This window comes from Petromyzon marinus, chromosome 34 (genome assembly GCF_048934315.1).
Source record: "Petromyzon marinus isolate PM22_M1 ecotype Great Lakes invasive population chromosome 34, UKy_Petmar_22M1.pri1.0, whole genome shotgun sequence".
Classification (NCBI taxonomy): Eukaryota; Metazoa; Chordata; class Hyperoartia; order Petromyzontiformes; family Petromyzontidae; genus Petromyzon; species Petromyzon marinus.
Genome location: NC_133700.1, coordinates 10,804,456 through 10,821,002, shown reverse-complemented (window position 1 = coordinate 10,821,002; position 16,547 = coordinate 10,804,456). Strand labels below are relative to the sequence as shown.

The window sequence follows — 16,547 nt, the reverse complement described above, 5'->3', positions numbered from 1 at the left end:
AGTTTGTTGTCCTTACCCCGCACCTCCGATTAGGACGGTTGGCTACATACAGTGGGAAATACATTCAACATACATACATAACAAAGACAGTCCCGGTGTCTGCAAGCATTTGTGAAAATCGGGATTGTGTCTCAGATTAAAAGAACAATCGGCATTGCATCGCGATCCCATATCGTGCCAATTCACTGAATCACAAAGAAGGCGATTCGTGCGTTCTAATTTGATAATTTGTCAACAAACTATTGTGCTGGCCTTTGGGCCTGTGCTCTAGAACCATCATTTAAAATAAACAGAGTTGCCACAGAGGTAGTGAGCCACACTCAACTGAGCGGCTCATCTGAATTGCCATCGTTAAGTAAAAAACAAACAACCGTTGCTGCATTCACGAAGGTGAGAGCTGGAACAGGAGGCACAATGGACAAAATCAGATCGTATCGCTACTCATTCTGGTCAGCGTTGAACATTTTGACATTTGTTCACGGTTTATTTAACACTGACCGTGTCTCCCCCCCCCGCTTCCCTTTAAACAGGGTTACGTTGTATGGTTGTGTAGGGACACTGCAAACAGTGCAGCCACATTCACGCATTAAATAAATATGTTTTAATATCTCGAGCAGCGCGTGAGCAGTAAGTCTGTATGCCTTTTAGTACACGGCACCATGGTGATGGAACATCTTCTCAAGTAACGCTTTGCTCAAATGAGCATTGAAGTGGTGCTTATCTCCTGTGGGGGCGAGTCTATCTAAAGGACAACCACTTAACTCTCTGGTATTAATTTATCGACCCCAGAAGGATGATGGGTTGAGGAACCACCACTGCTCTACAGTTGAAGCGGCAAGTACAAATTCTGCCATTCTGAATTTTTAATTCAGCCGTGGGTTATATTTTATTACATTTTATCATCTGGTACTCTGGAATGTTGTGAACATAAAAGCACTAAAACTGCAAAATTACGGCGATGTAACACGGAATAAAATTTCTGGGTTAATGCGTGCGCTAAGTGAACGCCTGTAAATTTTAAATCCATGTTAAAGCACGTCGTGAAACCAGCCCAATAAGAGATTGTCATTGTAGCTTTGATAATTCAATTTCACGCTCTCAAAGAGGCAATTCCCAGCAACTTTAGGAAGATATTTCCTAAAAAATTGGATCAGCATGAACGCGTAAACAGAGATAACAAAAATTATTATCGTTGGTGACAGAGTCATTATTCTGACCAACGGAAATGAACTTCGGGATTGACTGACGAACTTTGCGGAAGGTTGCAAAGTTTGGCTCAAGATAAACGAGTAAAAACACAATGGAAATGGCCAAACATCTGAATGTAGGACCACAGAGCTTGGGCAATTGTTGTCGCCACTTTGGGCTGCACTCCAACTTGCCTGCGCTTTCCCGCGCCTCGGCGTGCGAAAAACTGCGCGCTACAAACTCTACGGGGTTTGTAATCTGCAATTTGCATTAACGTGGCTAATTAAAATAAAAAACATTATTAAACATGATAAAATACTAATTGTTGGAGATGCACGACTGGAAATAAAACAGCGGTATATATATAAACCGAGGGCAATTATTCAAGTGGGATTTGAATCAAAATGATGAAACATAAGTGAACAAGAGCAGGGTGGAGGGATTGTTAGAAACCTAAATTCAGCAATGTGCTTAAAGTGGAAAGTTTTCAGTGCATATTACCCACCACGACGTACGGAGTAGGTACACGGACAGTAATGAATGGGATAAAAATTGAACAGTATGCAAATAATGATGGTGAGGATGCATGCCTGGAATTGTATTGAGAGACAAAGAGCAATTCATGGATCTGGAAACACAATAAAAAATATGACATGGACCATTACAAAAAGTGGGCTTGGACTGGACATATCGTTGGAAGGGATGATCGCAGATGGACGAGACTGGGGAAGGAATTGGCAGAAAAAGTAAAACGCATAATAGAGAGTACGACCACCGCAGAGATGGAGCGATGAGGTCAGTTCCATTTGCCAGTGAGTTGGATTGTGACATCTTGGGATTTTCCGGGGTGGCGCGTAGAGGCCTTCATCCAGCAGTGGACTGAACATGGCTGATGATGGTTATGAATTTGACGTTGGCCACACGTTAATATTCTATGCACTTGCACGTGCGCGCTGCAATTGAAGATAATTTATGCGCATGAATGAATGTGTAAGTCACAGAAGAAAGATCTACGGGGACCGCGCATTAAAACAAAACGAATAAAAACTCTCTTAACTCATTAGAAACGGTAGGCTTGCGGAGAGAAAACTTTGCCGAAGTGATATGTTATAACAGCAATTATTTCCCCCCCTCCTTGCATTCCGTCTTAATTAACGAGTGCGAGTGCTCTCGAGACGCGCGCACAAAAGACCTGGGCCAACACTCGGCCCCTTCGTCTCCCCGGAGATGGTGGTGCTGCTTGTTCTCACTTTCGGTTTGAGTTTTCCGAGCAGAAGCTCGGTCCAGCTTCAGATATCAAACAACATCACCGCCGCCCCAACACTACAAGCATGGGCCAATAAATTGTCAAAAATTGCCTGCTCTCGAGCATCTCGGTGCAAAGCGAAGGGGCTTATCAGCGAAACATGGAACCCCTTCCTCCATGAGCTTTCCTCCAGAGGGTATTGGTTCTTAAGAGCATTCATGAGGGCATTGAGGCACCTCCCCCCTTCCCCCGCCCCCTCCCTTGTTGTTTTCTTCTCCTCCTCCAGGCGTATCAGAGCTTAGGAAGACACCTGGGGGTTGTCGAGTTTATTCCAACAGTTTATTGAAACATGCGTTTTAGACAGCTTTACATTGCACTGTAAAGCGCAACGTGTGGTGTGCTGGTGTCAACCTCCTTTCGTATCCTCTGTGGTGTGTACCTGAATCGTCTTGTTAATAAAAAAATATAATTTTGAGAAAAAAAACCCAACATCGCTGCCCCTTGACATGGTAGGGCGTCGAGCCCACGTGGTCTCGTCCGTTCCCCCTAATCACGAGGGTGTCGTGACCCACAGTGTCAATCGCATGGTTTGTTACACGCTGCCGTCTCGCCCTCCCTCTGATATATATATTCCTCCTTGGCTCTTGAAAAACTATTTTTAAAAAACGGCTGACATGTAGACAAAAAAGATGTCAAAACAATGGACAACAACAGCGCCTATTATTTACTCCGTGACGCAACCACAGTGCCAGTGCCAGGCTAAGTGCACCTTGAGGCCACGTGAAGTGTCAAGAGACTCGCTATCAGGTCACAGGGACAGACCCAGTAAGGTGTTACAGGTTGACTGAGATGACTTGCACACCACCTGTGCTCCCCACTGTGCCAACAGATATCAAATCACACCTCTACTCACACCCTAACACTTTCACTATCCGAATTCAGACTTCATGGAGTCAGTTGTAATTGACCGGGATTTAACGATTCTGCCGCGAGCGATTTAACGAATGCTGGCTGATGTGTCGGTTTCATGATTCGATTCCAGATAACATTTTTCGTCTCACTTCTATCTGCATCATTTGCTTATTATTTTTTCATCTCACCAATACACAGTTTTGGTTGCTCCACCATAATGACTGCACAATTTCGATATCAATTGTAAATCTGTTCTCACACACGTGATTTGGGCCGTGTATCATGGACGTAAGAATCCAAGCAGCCACCCACCCGCCCGTGATGAAACCGGGTGCTCGAGTGCAGTGAGTAGATGGTTTCAGCCGCGGCAGCAATTACTGCACGAAAACATCGTCGCGTTAAATATTTCTTCAGCACGTAATTTGCCGAAAGCAAAATGGTCAGCTTGACTGTCATGCGACGAACATTACTCTCTCTGTGAGCAGGGCAAGCGGGGTAAATGCTGCTCCCTACAGCGCGAACCAGAGGTCACTTAATAGCATTTCAGAGGTGGCTCTGGAGCATCCGCTTCTGCGGACCGTTCTCAAACATATAAGGGTTGGCGCTAATCTACGAGAGATCCAAATGGAGTCCTCTGCTCATGACGCGGCGGCGATGGCACGAATCGTGATAAAAAAAATGTGGGGGGGGGGGAAATAAAAAACTAAACTAAAGAATTGATGTTAATCGATGCATCGTTACGTGACCCTGTACACACACTACAAACGAAAAAGCTGCACGCGGGGAGCTTCGTGGGAGGCAACTCTTTAATCGGTGCAACACAAAAGCATCGACGACATTTACAGACACCGAGGCTTACGTGGGCTCGCGGTCGACACGACACGCATGCTTCGCGCACACCGAGATTCCGACGCACGGCGACACACGCAACACGGATTGCATAAATACACACGGTCACAGCACGGCACACGGCTACGAGACGACACGGCACGGCGCCTGCTGCTTGCTAATCAGAAGCGTCACCGGTCGGGGGTGCAAATCTGTGCACAGGCCGCGACAGCCCCCATCTGTTCACAACGGGGCGGTTGAAATGTTTTTGGAGGCCCGGGGCAATATTCCAGACGATATTCCCCTCTGAGTGAGGCCCCTGCGGACCTTTCTGAGATCTACCTCCGATCGAAGGCCCGAGGCTACACTATTAAACTAAACTCTTTTTTTGTTGTTCACCAGGTAAGGCCCACTGAGCCATGTAGCTCCTTTGTCAGAAGCGACCTGGCCACAAATGATAGCTCAGCGAAGTGGCTTATCACTCTGAAATTTATAGCAGTAGCGAAATACTCTAAACGCATTTTGATTCTAAATGTGGAGGGAAAAACCGGAGGACCCGGAGAAAAATCCACGCGATCACGGGGAAAACATACAAACTCCAAATATACAGGCGTCAGGGTTGTTGAACTTCTTTCGCATCGTACGTAGCCAACCATGCTAAACGTAGGTGCGAAGGTAGGACGAAAAAATAACAAAAAAAACCCCACGACCTCCTGTATACTAGGCGAGGTAGTTAACATCTCGCACAGTGGTTATCTGCCCCCCCCCTCCATCCAACTCCCCCTCTCTGCGGCCGCTGTGCTCACCCCGTACATTCAATGCATCCGAGCTACTTTGATTTCGAGCCACTCAGTGGAATTTGTGCAATTGAGCATCGGTCCGACTCTGGGAATTCTCAAACGCCTTTGTCGGTGTGCCACGGACGTGCAGATGAGTGTGCATGTTCACCGATCATCAGGTGCGTGCGGCGTGCAAAGACTGCATTTGAATGGGAATGGAGAAAATAGCTCAATTTGAAAATGTGGGCCGTGCAATGGGTGCGGTGCAAGGAGTGAAGTTTAATAAATCCTGTCTTGCAATTCTTTACTTTAATTATTTGGTTACGTATAATAGAAATCAAAGTGTCGTGCAAAAATGTGAAAAGAGAGGTTCTCCAACCCAACCTCCAATCCTCGCAACCTCCCACTGTCCGTCCCCGCCGAGTTCACCAGTTCACCTCCCTTGACATTACGCATGAGGTTGTTACACAACGCACGTGCCCGATGATTGCTAAACACGTCCCATGTGACATGAAATGCGGTGATTAAACGAAAAAAAGGCGTCGTATGTGCATTCCAATCCAACTTTGTTTTTTTTTATTCCGCGTCTTACCATGATTATTGCCATCTCAAAGCCCCCTGTGCACCATACCGCATGAAACAAACTCAATGTCTACGTGTGTATGTGCACCTTTCTCGCCCCCCACAGCTCGGGTAGGATGCACAGGTGATCTTTGCACATCGTTGCGTTCCCATGCGAGGTAGAAGGGGACGATTCAATGCAGTCGTCGGTCTGGCGCACAGCGTGAGTGTGAAACAACTCAATCCGGATTTGAACGGGAGCTCCATCGGTAAACGCGCACAGACTTACTGTGGTGGGTCGCGAGGGCTGCAGTTTGGAAAGCGCTTTTCAAAGTCACTTAGGAGAGCAATTTCCCTGCTAAAGTGCACAGCCAATCAGTGTTTCTCAGTCACACTGGCTTCCTGAGCCAATCACAACTGTCGTGTGATTGCACAGCCAATCAGGCGCAAGTGTTTTTTTTCAGTCACACTGGCTTTCTGCACAGACAATCACGACTGTTGTTTGATTGCACAGCCAATCAGGCGCAAGTGTTTCTCAGTCACACTCGCTTTCTGAGTCGATGACATCTCTCGTACCTCAATATTGACAACGCATCTGGTGTCTCCATTCGGTAACAGTGCATGTGATAGGTTGAACCCCCTCCCCCACATGACCCCATATTATTTGGCTGCACGCAGTCACCAGTGGGGCCAAAGCATCCTATCTGGTCAAATAAAACTAAAAACGATTCAATGCATCGTAGAACGTGCAGCCATTTGTCACTTCACCCCTGTATGAAGGTTTCCCCACGCCAAGAATGTCACGGAGGTTGTTTGACCATACTTCACCATGCATGCTGGTTAGTACGGGTCTGTGAAGCATATTTGGAGGGGGGGGGAGGGCAGGGGCAGGTCATAAATGACTCGCCACTGATGTTAGCCGTGGCCGCGGATCGAACTGAGATGGCCAGTTTTTCGCAGCACAGTGCGTTAACCGCTGCGCCACCGCTCCACCCAGTGACATTATAGCCCACATGAAAGTAGTGATACTCTTCATCAACATAGGCTTCGTAGCCAATATACTCTTGAGTCGTATTGGAGTTTTATACATTTTTCTTTAAATGTAATTAAACATTTCCCTTGAATATATTTATCTATACACACACTCATAAATATATTTGCGGAGGTAATATATTTTATTTACAAGGCTACTCATTTGCCTAAGGTGTCTTATCGTGCTTTGTTAATGTATCCAAATCGGAAATATCATCTCTACCCCAGCAGTAACAGTGGTGGCAACCCAGCCTGGGAGGGCGTTTGCGTGAATAAAGGGCAAAAATAATTCTTGCATTCGCAAAGAAGACCTCGCACAACCAATAAATATCTTAGCAAGGTATCATGAATAAGGCGAAACAAATACATTTTTTACGCTTCTTAAGCTCAGGGCAAAACACAAGATTTTACAACTTCAAACTGCACTGAGGCTCGGCGTGCCATGTCTTTATAATGCCATAAGCAACCTATAAATGGGATATTTTCATGGGTATTTTTGTTATTTGTGTTCCATGATGTATGAATTCGTGAGCATGTTTACTGGATTAACGGGGCGACCGTAACACGAGCTTGGGTGGGAAACCGTTTTGGGTTTACTAATTAAGGTCAAAACTAACACTTTTATAGGACACGTTGATTGCGGCGATAATAGTACTGCCAAAGAAGTTGAATGAAGACGAAAGTTTAGTTTTTATAATTTTTCTGCAGGTTAAACATCCTCCAATGTTCGCCTTTTCGTGTTTTCTCTCCAACAAAACGTATGCGTTCTCCGATACGTCTGCGGGGCCGTTCCCGCATGTTAGTCGGCATTACGCCTGACGCTTCACTCCATGGCGCTTCCCTTCCAGAAAGCCCCATGGATGAAGAACGTGAGCCGCTCGATTAAGTTCCCGAAGAAGTTCCCAGCACGTGGAGCAAAACGTCGGACACCGTGTTGAACAGCGCGCGGTGCAACCGGAAAATACATCGGGAGAGCTTATCCACCGCGACCGCAGAAACCTACGCAGTTAGAATCTTGGGATCGTCCCACTCGGTCCACAGGCTACCACCGCACAGCCATGTGGCTGGCACGTGATTAACTCGCTGTGAACGTCTCCACCATCGAGGTTGGTGGATCGCTTTCAAGATCCCAACGTGTGTGACTCACAATATACTGGGCAATGAGGTGGCCTGCAGGTGGAAATACAGCAAGGAGGGTGCCCGGTCTATTCATATTTTAGAAAGCTATCTCCCAATATATGTGTACGGTTTTCCCCAAGTGGTTCGGTATCCTGCCCAGAGCTGAAATACTCAAAGAGGAATCAACCAAACGTCCCTGTACAGGAGCCTCCTTTAAAATATACTTGAAACTCAAACTCTGTTGGATGCATTTGGGCAATTTTAGAGCAATTGTTGGCAGCAGTCTTCACTGGGAAAAGTTATATATTGTAAAATTATTTAGCGGCCTAAATCTGGAAAAAAAAATCTAATCACTGCTCCCCCTAATGGGCAACTAGAATGCCAACTTCCTATCAAATCACATACACAGGTCGTGTGTCTACGGTAGGATGTGTGCTCTATAGGACCAATCAATGCACATCAATCACACACCTTTTAGCAGTCTCCATTTTCATTGGCTTAGCCAGAACTCGACCACACTGAGGAGTCTACGCCCATCGCTGTGCCAAGTCGCCAGAGAGTCGCCCATGGGTCGGTGCTTCATTTGCAGCCGGAACACGCCACATCCGTCTGGCGTTATTTTGGCTCACGCTGCGTCAAACCTTTACAATCATGTTTACGGGACTCTATGGTACAATAATATAGGATTTCTATGGATAGGCACACTTTGAACTCTAGTTGTAGTGCCGTACGCTGATAATGCCTCCTCTAAGCTGGCCTAGTTGCGTTCTGGAAACTCTCAATTGAAAAATGAAGTCATGTTGATGGTAATTGCATTGCCAGTGATGACCGGCCGAGAATTTCACAGCCTTTGTCGAGACTTTCCGTGTTAAATCCGCGAAGAGCGTTCGCTATTGCAAGAACCTGAAGCTCGTGAAGCCCTCGGCTGGTGGTGGGTGCCGCCCCAGCGACGCTGCCACGCTCAAGGGATTTGTTTCCACTTGGTGACGAGCTCTACCGAGCCGAGCGCCGGGTCCGCCCGGCCGCTCCCACGCCTACCCTCCTACACCTGTCCTGCCCGCATCTACCCTCTCACACCTGCCCTCTCATGCCTGCCCTCCCACACCTGCCCTCCCACACCTGCCCTCCCACACCTGCCCTCCCACACCTGCCCTCCCACACCTGCCCTCCCCATGCCTGCCCTCCCACACCTGCCCTCCCCATGCCTGCCCTCTCACACCTGCCCTCCCACACCTGCCCTCCCCATGCCTGCCCTCCCACACCTGCCCTCCCCATGCCTGCCCTCCCACACCTGCCCTCCCACACCTGCCCTCCCACACCTGCCCTCCCACACCTGCCCTCCCACACCTGCCCTCCCCATGCCTGCCCTCCCACACCTGCCCTCCCACACCTGCCCTCCCCATGCCTGCCCTCCCACACCTGCCCTCCCACACCTGCCCTCCCCACACCTGCCCTCCCACACCTGCCCTCTCCACGCCTGCCCCCCTCCCCACGCCTGCCCTATGCCTCGCCGTCCCCCCTTATTGCTTGGCGCTCAGCGGGCCCACGTAGCCGGTGTCCGTGATGTCGTAGCTCACGCGGTCCTTGGCCAGGATCTTGAGCAGCGGGCGCAGCTTGAGCCACCACTCCTCGCGCGGGATGCGGTGCCTGAAGCGATTTGACGGTGGGCCGAGGGGGCGAGGCAAGAGTAAAAGAAGGCAGAGAGGCGCAGCCCTGAAATTGCTTGCTCATGCCACTGCTGATGGATGGGTATCCCCCCTCCACACTGAGCCACATTAGATAAGTTTTGGCTTGCTCTTCCATGCTGGTCAGGCGTTTTGGAAGAGGTGGGTGGGAGTGCCCACACGTTACCCCACCACCACACGAGACCCGTTGATCGGATAACTTGTGTTGTACTCATTGCCCCATTGTTTATAATTTACACTTCCAAAGCACCTTTCACCCGGAGATCACAAGGCGCTTCATAAAATATAGTCGTAACAGACTGTAGAGGCAAGTGCTGTTTGCGAGCACCTATGAAGGCCGGAACGGTACACGGGGGGGGGGGGGTGGGTGGCCAGCACCACGCCCGACCGCCTTTGTCTCCCCAGTGGCGATGTTTACTACACACCGCACCAGGTACTCATTTATGCTGAGTCGACCTAGGGGAGGCCGGGACCGGTTCAGATAATCGTCACTGGTGTTGGCCGTGAGTGGGAATCGAACTCGGGTCGCCGGGTTCATAGCGCAGCGTGCTAACCGCTACACGACCGCTCTCCCACACACACACACACGTAGACACACACACACACAGGCACATGTAGGCTCATGCCAATCAAATTTATCCCCAAAACAAACTGCCATGCCGGGAGATGGAATCGAGCCAGCGATCTCCGGATTTGCGAGACGAGTGTGTGCTGACCTTTGCACCGTGGCAGCAATGCCGAGTGTAATTATACTCGCAAAGAAGGCGATTCCTCGACGGCGAAAACAAAAACAGTCGGCCACTGGCTCGTTCGTCCCAGCATGCCCTGCACGGTACACAGCATCACCACGCCGCGTGCACGATGCACACAGCCTCGCGGCGGTGGCGGCGGGAACTCACGTGAAGTCGGTTTGTTCTTTGAGGTCCGACACGGGCTGGAACTCGAGAGCCTGGCGCCGCAGACCCAGCAGACACGCCGAGTCAGCGCCGGTAGCGAAAACGCGACCTGCCGGGGGTCGAGGAGGGGGTGGCGAGGAGGGAGATGGGGGTAGTGCAGGGGTGGGCGGGGGGCGGGGGGCAAGGAGGCGAGGTTGTGGTTGTGGAGGGAAGAGAGGCATCGAGGCAGATGTCTCCGTGTAACCAGGAACATCAGCATCACGCGCCCTCCCCCACCCTTTCACCATTTTCCAAAAAGTTCATTGTTTTGCATTTTTTAGCACCAATGGCCGCACCGTTTTGTTATTGCAGCACTGCATGCTCCTGATCACAACTCTCTGTGAGAGAGTTGTGAGAGAGTTGTGATCAGGAGCAAGAAGATAAGCAGTCATGTGTGCACTGTTTCAATTCGACACTCTCTCACTGCGCCCTTAATGCACTTTCCGCGACGGGATAAAAAGTGCTCGTACATTTCCATTCCGCTCGCGGGTAGGATAAGGTTTCTTGGAAGGGCGCACTGTACAGTGGTGCACTTTTGGTCGTCTTATTGATTTTCCAAAACCATTTTTAACGGAATAAATGTCACTTATTCAAACGGATAAATTGAAAGCCCAGTATGTGACATTGCGGTTTAGTCGTGACATTGTCTCGCCGACGATGCCTTTCATTTATCGCGCTGTCATTGCCCAAAATAGTAGCGCACGACCGGAGCCGATGTTCCGATAATTTTCCGGATCGCAGTTAGACTGCGGTAGGCACGGGGGCACTAAGTGGCCACAGCCATAGCGAAAGGCATCCTGGACGTGGTGTGCCGGGTCCGGGCACATTTTTTCCAGGTCACAGCCCAGGCCGAAATTAATCCCTGGTTACTTCCGGTACGTGTTTGTTCAGCATTTTGTGGTTCGATCGTATTCAAGCGCTCAACGAATACAAATATTAATCCTTGATTTAAACACTCTCAAACAAATCCATTAGCGCTATTAAAACAAGACGTATTAGCACTGTTTATCTATTCCTTCGTTTCTCCAATCAAACTGTCAGAAAAAAGAAACATCGTCCAATGCCACTGAATAACTATGATGTAATCGTGTCAACCTGTCTGACTTATCCCTTCTAATATGAATGCTGGGTTCTTTCTTCATGTACAATCTCAGTGAAATTACTTCATAGTGGAATTCTGGTTTCAGCAGCTGTGGGACGTTGACTCCAATTGAGGCCTTGGCTAGGCTTTCGTCACTGCATTCTACCCCTTCAGGAAGATCGCGTTGCCATCGTGGGTCTACAGCCATCGTGGGTCTACAGCAGCGGGTTCTCAGAGTGTGGTATCACTCCTCCACGTGCTCCACGGGGCTGTGATGCAAGCGCAGGTTGATCCTGACAATAATGACGACGTTTTTGTTTCAGCCATTAATTCAGATTTCACTCATGATATTTAAAATAAATAAAAATTAAGTTAGGTAAACTACCCTGATTAAACTACCGTAACCCTAAGATCGAAATGGCACCCCTAAAAACACCCCTCATGGCTGCATTTTTTAAAAAAAAGTTGTAATGTTCCGTTCATTTCAATCACTGAGTATGACTGGTATTTAGAGAGACAAATGAATGCGTTTTGTCACCAGGGGTGGGTTTCCGCGGAAATGTTTGCATTGGCCGAGGGGCCCACGGGCCCAACAAAGTGTACTAGCCGCCGCTGAGGAGGGCGGTGGCTGTTGTGAGGCTTCACCTTGCTTGTAGCTCTCCTTGAGCTTCTCAGAGAGCCACTGGATGGCCTTGGCTGCCATTTTGGTGCCAAAGTTTCGGTCAAAGGGAGATGGCACCCCACCCTATGCACAAAAAAACACACTCACTTTTTACACACACAAACACAAACATATATCTACAAAGACAAGGATTCCCCCGTATATACTCAACAGACTGTTGGGGCAAGTGCTGTTAGCCGGAACGGCACACGAGGGGATGGGTGACCGGCACCATGCCCGGCCGCCTTTGTATCCCTAGTGGCGATGTTTACACTCCACACTAGGTACAAATTTGAGGCTGAGTCGACCTAGGTGAGACCCAGAACCGCTTCAGATAATTGTCACTGACGTTGGCCGTGAGCGGGAATCGAACTCGGGTCTCCAGGTTCCTAGCGCAGCGCGCTGACCACTGCACCAGTGCCTTCCCATTGCTTCCATGTATCGTGAACTCGGCAGACGGAGAAATGCGTCCAGGTTTGCTCGACAGCGGTAAAGATACCGACCCTATTGTGAACCGATAAAACATACACGCTTACGCGCGCGATTACAACGAGGCGACCGTGCGCCGTAACCCCTGTGGGTGTGAATCGATGCATTTCTAGATTTGAAGCTTTCGTGACTGCTGGGATCCATACTCTTTGGTTCTATTGGGTAAAGTCACGTAGGTGAAAATAAAATAACAAAAAAAATTAACAAAAAATCACGACGTTTCGGCCAAAACACAAGCGGCCTTCATCAGGTGAAGGGACGAGACTGTCAGGAGGACAGCGCTGGAGTGGAAGAAGCCATGCTCAGATCACGACCTTTAAGCTGTGTGAGAAGAAAAACACCAAGCGCCTTGACAAAGGAATTAGCATATAATTTAGCATTGAAATGGCTCATTGAAATAGCTAAGTTAAAGTATACACATCCGCAGAGGTACCCCTTGACAAAGGAATTAGCATAGAATTTAGCATTGAAATAGCTGAGTGATTAGCTAGTAACTGGTCACAGAAATAGCTATGATAAAGTCAGAGCATATACATTCACCGAGGCACCCAGTACGCATCAAATCGGAGAATTTAGCGAAACACAACCACGCTCAGACAGCGATGGACTGTTCCACCCCGAGTGTCTCACTTGCTGCATGTGTCCCAGGACGTTCTTGCGGCAGTCGAACACGCCTTTGCCCTCCTCCGTGTAGAGGTGGTAGACAAAGTCCGTGCTGTAGTTGGTGTTGCAGTGTTCGTTCCTGTGGGTAGGGGAGGCCACAAGCTTGAGGATTTAAATTGACCGACTATCTTTTTTTTTCACGAGGTAAGGCCCTCACTGAGCTGTGTGGCTCTTTTGTGGGAAGCGACCTGGCCACAAATGATAGCTCAACGGAGTGGCTCATCGTGTGGAAATTTATAGCAGGCAAATACTCTGAAACGCATGTTCATTCTAGAAATGGAGAGGGACCCCCCAAAATTTTAATAAACGAGCAGCTTTTATCTTGCAGCTACTATGTACGCAGGCTGTACGTCCCGGGCTGTCCCACAAGAGCTCAAATTCGGTGGTAGGCATGCCTCCATAGCTCGCTAGTACCATCACCGCATTCATGTCCTCCAGTAAGAGCGGAGAGCGGAGAAGTAGCGCTCGCAACGAGCAGAGAGCGCCGGGCGGCTAAAAACACACCAAGGTGGCACAGTGGGAAGGGCAGCGGGGTGCATCCGCCAGTCCCGTGGCCTCCGGCCAGCGCGGTCTCAAAGTGCACCTAGCCTGGCACAAGCGCCGTGGTGAATGGCCGCCACTTACCTGAGCACCAGACCACGCTGCACCCCCGATTTCATCTTCTCGACCAGACGGATGACGTCTGCCTGCAATGCGGACAACAATTTGACTCCGATGATTCCCAGGTGAGAGTCCGTTGAGGTTCACGTTCTCATATGCACGGGAGGCATGTGCACGCAGTGTCTTAAGAGCTTCGTCATCTTTGTTGTTGTCACAAGGATCCTTATTATTTCTGCCACCCCAGTTTCATCCCGATTGTGCAACCGACCTCTTATCCACACGAGGTCGACTCAGCCTCAAATGAGTACTTGGTGCGACGGGTGAACATCATTACTGGGGAGACAAAGGCGGTCGGGCGTGGTCCTGGCCAACCACCCCTTCGTGTACTGTGTCGGCCTTCATAGGTGCTCGCTAACAACACTTGTCCCTACAGTCTTACAGGCTACACGGGGGATCTTTGTCTTTGCCTTAAAAAGTCTGCTCAGGCGATACGGTGGTGGGGGAGGGAGGGGGGGGTCTTTGTCTTATCCACACGAGGGGGCAGCCACTTTCCCACCTGCCCTGCTGTGCGCAGCAACGACGGAGCAGCTCCTCGAGGCATCTGCCGCGTCGGTCACACGGTGACAATCGCTCCGCGCGTTCCGAACCGCAGGAAGCGCATCGTGGCCTTGTGTTCACCCTCGCTTTTCGCGCCCAAACGAGGCCCTCGTAATTTGAGTGGAGTGCTCTTGCCAGCAGCATCTGCCGATCCGGCAGCATTTATTTCACAAGCTCCAACTCCGCTGATTAGTCCCAGAAGGTCAGAGTTCACCTTAAACACATTCTGCTGGACAGCCTCGGTCTGGAAGACCGATAGGCTGAAGGACTTTGTGAAAAAAAAAAGTACACGTTTTAAAATGCTCGCGGATGAACGAATTTGGCGTACGGCCGATGCCATTTTTCCTTTCCCTTTTGCGAAAAGAGCCAGCGCCAGCGCGCTCACCTGCAGCTGCGCGATGCCGAAGGGCTCCTCGTAGATGTAGGCGGCGTCGGCGCCGGCCGCCAGCGCCCCCGCCGTGGCCAGGTAGCCGCAGAAGCCGCCCATCGTCTCGATGACGAACACGCGCCGCTTAGTGCCGCTCGCCGACTGCTTGATGTGGTCACACGTCTGCGGAGTGCCCGGCAACGGCCGCGTCGCACCGTGTAGATGGTGGGGGGGAGGGGGGGGGGAGGGTTTAAGCCGTGCACTTTTAAATGATCTGGACTGAAAATTCAAACTGCTTATGGTAATGATGATAACTGCTCATAGCGATTGGTCAAAATCGAATTGTCTCAATCAAGCTGCCACTGGGGGGGTGGAGGTGGGGGGGTGATCTAAGTTGGCTAGCGCGTGCTCACGTGCATGATGATGTTGAGCGCCGTGTCGGCGCCCAGGCAGAAGTCGGTGCCCGGCACGTTGTTGGAGACCGTGGCCGGCACCACCACCATGGGGATGCACAGCTCGTCGTGCTGCGCCCGCGCCGCCTCCAGCTCCAGCACGCCCAGGTACGCCTAGCGCACGCGGGGGCAACACGGGGAGCGTGGGGAGCGCGGGGAGCGTGGGGAGCACGGGGAGCGTGGGGAGCGTGAGGTGCACGGGGAGCGTGAGGTGCACGGGGAGCGTGAGGTGCACGGGGAGCGTGGAGAGCGTGGGGAGCATGGGGAGCGTGGGGAGCGTGGGCAACACGGGGGAGTGTGGGGAGCGTGGGGAGCGAGGGGAGTGTGGGGAGCGTGGGGAGCGTGGGCAACACGGGGGGGCGTGGGGAGCGTGGGAAGCACGGGGAGCGTGGGGAGCACGGGGAGCGTGGGGAGCGAGGGGAGTGTGGGGAGCAAGGAGAGCGAGCGGAGCACGGGGAGCGTGGGGCGCGTGGGGTAACGAGGTGGAGTGGAGGAGGTGGACGTTAGACACGGAGAAGGGGGAGTGTGGAGTCATCACCTGCCACTGATGTTGGCCGTTGACAGGAAATCAACTCAAGTCGCTGGGTTCATCGTGCAGTGCGCTAACCACTGGCGACAATAAATAAATAAAGGGTCCTACACTTAAACACAGTGGGACCCTGAGTCTCAAGGCCCTTTCACAGGCAGATCCTGCATCGGGGCACTTGGTGGATGCAGAGTGTAAGTACTCGGCTGGCTAGGGAGTGTGGGGGTGGGGGGTTGTCATTGAAGCGACTCCACGTTTTGTTCCGTCGCTTTATCTCTGGTGGGCAGTCCCCGGACGTGTCGCGAAGCGCGGCTCGCTGAAGGGAGTCTTCCTTCTGCTCGCGGCTAATGAGTAGATTCCCAACTGCGCAGCGGGGATAAACTTGCTGACGAAAGACAAAATCTCCCGCTCGCCCGCCCGCCCTACAATGTCCGTCTATTCCTCTTGCCACGGCTGTCCTTTAAACGTGTCGCTAGGAAGACGTTCATCTTGTTTTTTTATTTTTAAGAAACCAATTTCGCCTCTCTTCAAAGCACTTTGCTGAGAGGTTTCTTTTTCTCTTTCAAGCAATCCATTGTCCCCCTTTGTAAAGGGGGAAACCATCCCTCAAAATATCCTCTGCACCTCATCTAATAACGCGTGGGTGACAGGGCTACTATTACAATCACGGGCATGGTTCACACTCGGGCGAGGAATTGGGGCACCATGATGATCGGTCTTCCGATAATAACAAGCAAAAAAACCGCGATGTTCCCATCACGTATTTCCTTGTCCCAGCTGCCACTGAGACCCTCAGCCGTGCCTTCAATTCATCCTGACTCGACGA

At 50.6% G+C, this 16,547-nt stretch overlaps 1 protein-coding gene across 1 annotated transcript in view; it reads right to left on the bottom strand.

The window, feature by feature from the left end:
• Window positions 1–9,130: 9,130 nt before the first annotated feature.
• The window catches only part of LOC116948704 (ATP-dependent 6-phosphofructokinase, platelet type-like), a 69,576-nt gene continuing 62,159 nt past the window's right edge, over window positions 9,131–16,547 (bottom strand). Inside the window, exons 16-22 of the mRNA XM_032965676.2 lie at window positions 15,157–15,309; window positions 14,762–14,926; window positions 13,804–13,865; window positions 13,147–13,258; window positions 12,012–12,111; window positions 10,250–10,355; window positions 9,131–9,312 (exon numbers count right to left, since the gene is read on the bottom strand). Coding sequence (XP_032821567.1) covers window positions 9,186–9,312; window positions 10,250–10,355; window positions 12,012–12,111; window positions 13,147–13,258; window positions 13,804–13,865; window positions 14,762–14,926; window positions 15,157–15,309 — 825 coding nt within the window. The 3' untranslated portion in view covers window positions 9,131–9,185. The remainder of the gene's footprint in view (window positions 9,313–10,249; window positions 10,356–12,011; window positions 12,112–13,146; window positions 13,259–13,803; window positions 13,866–14,761; window positions 14,927–15,156; window positions 15,310–16,547) is intronic.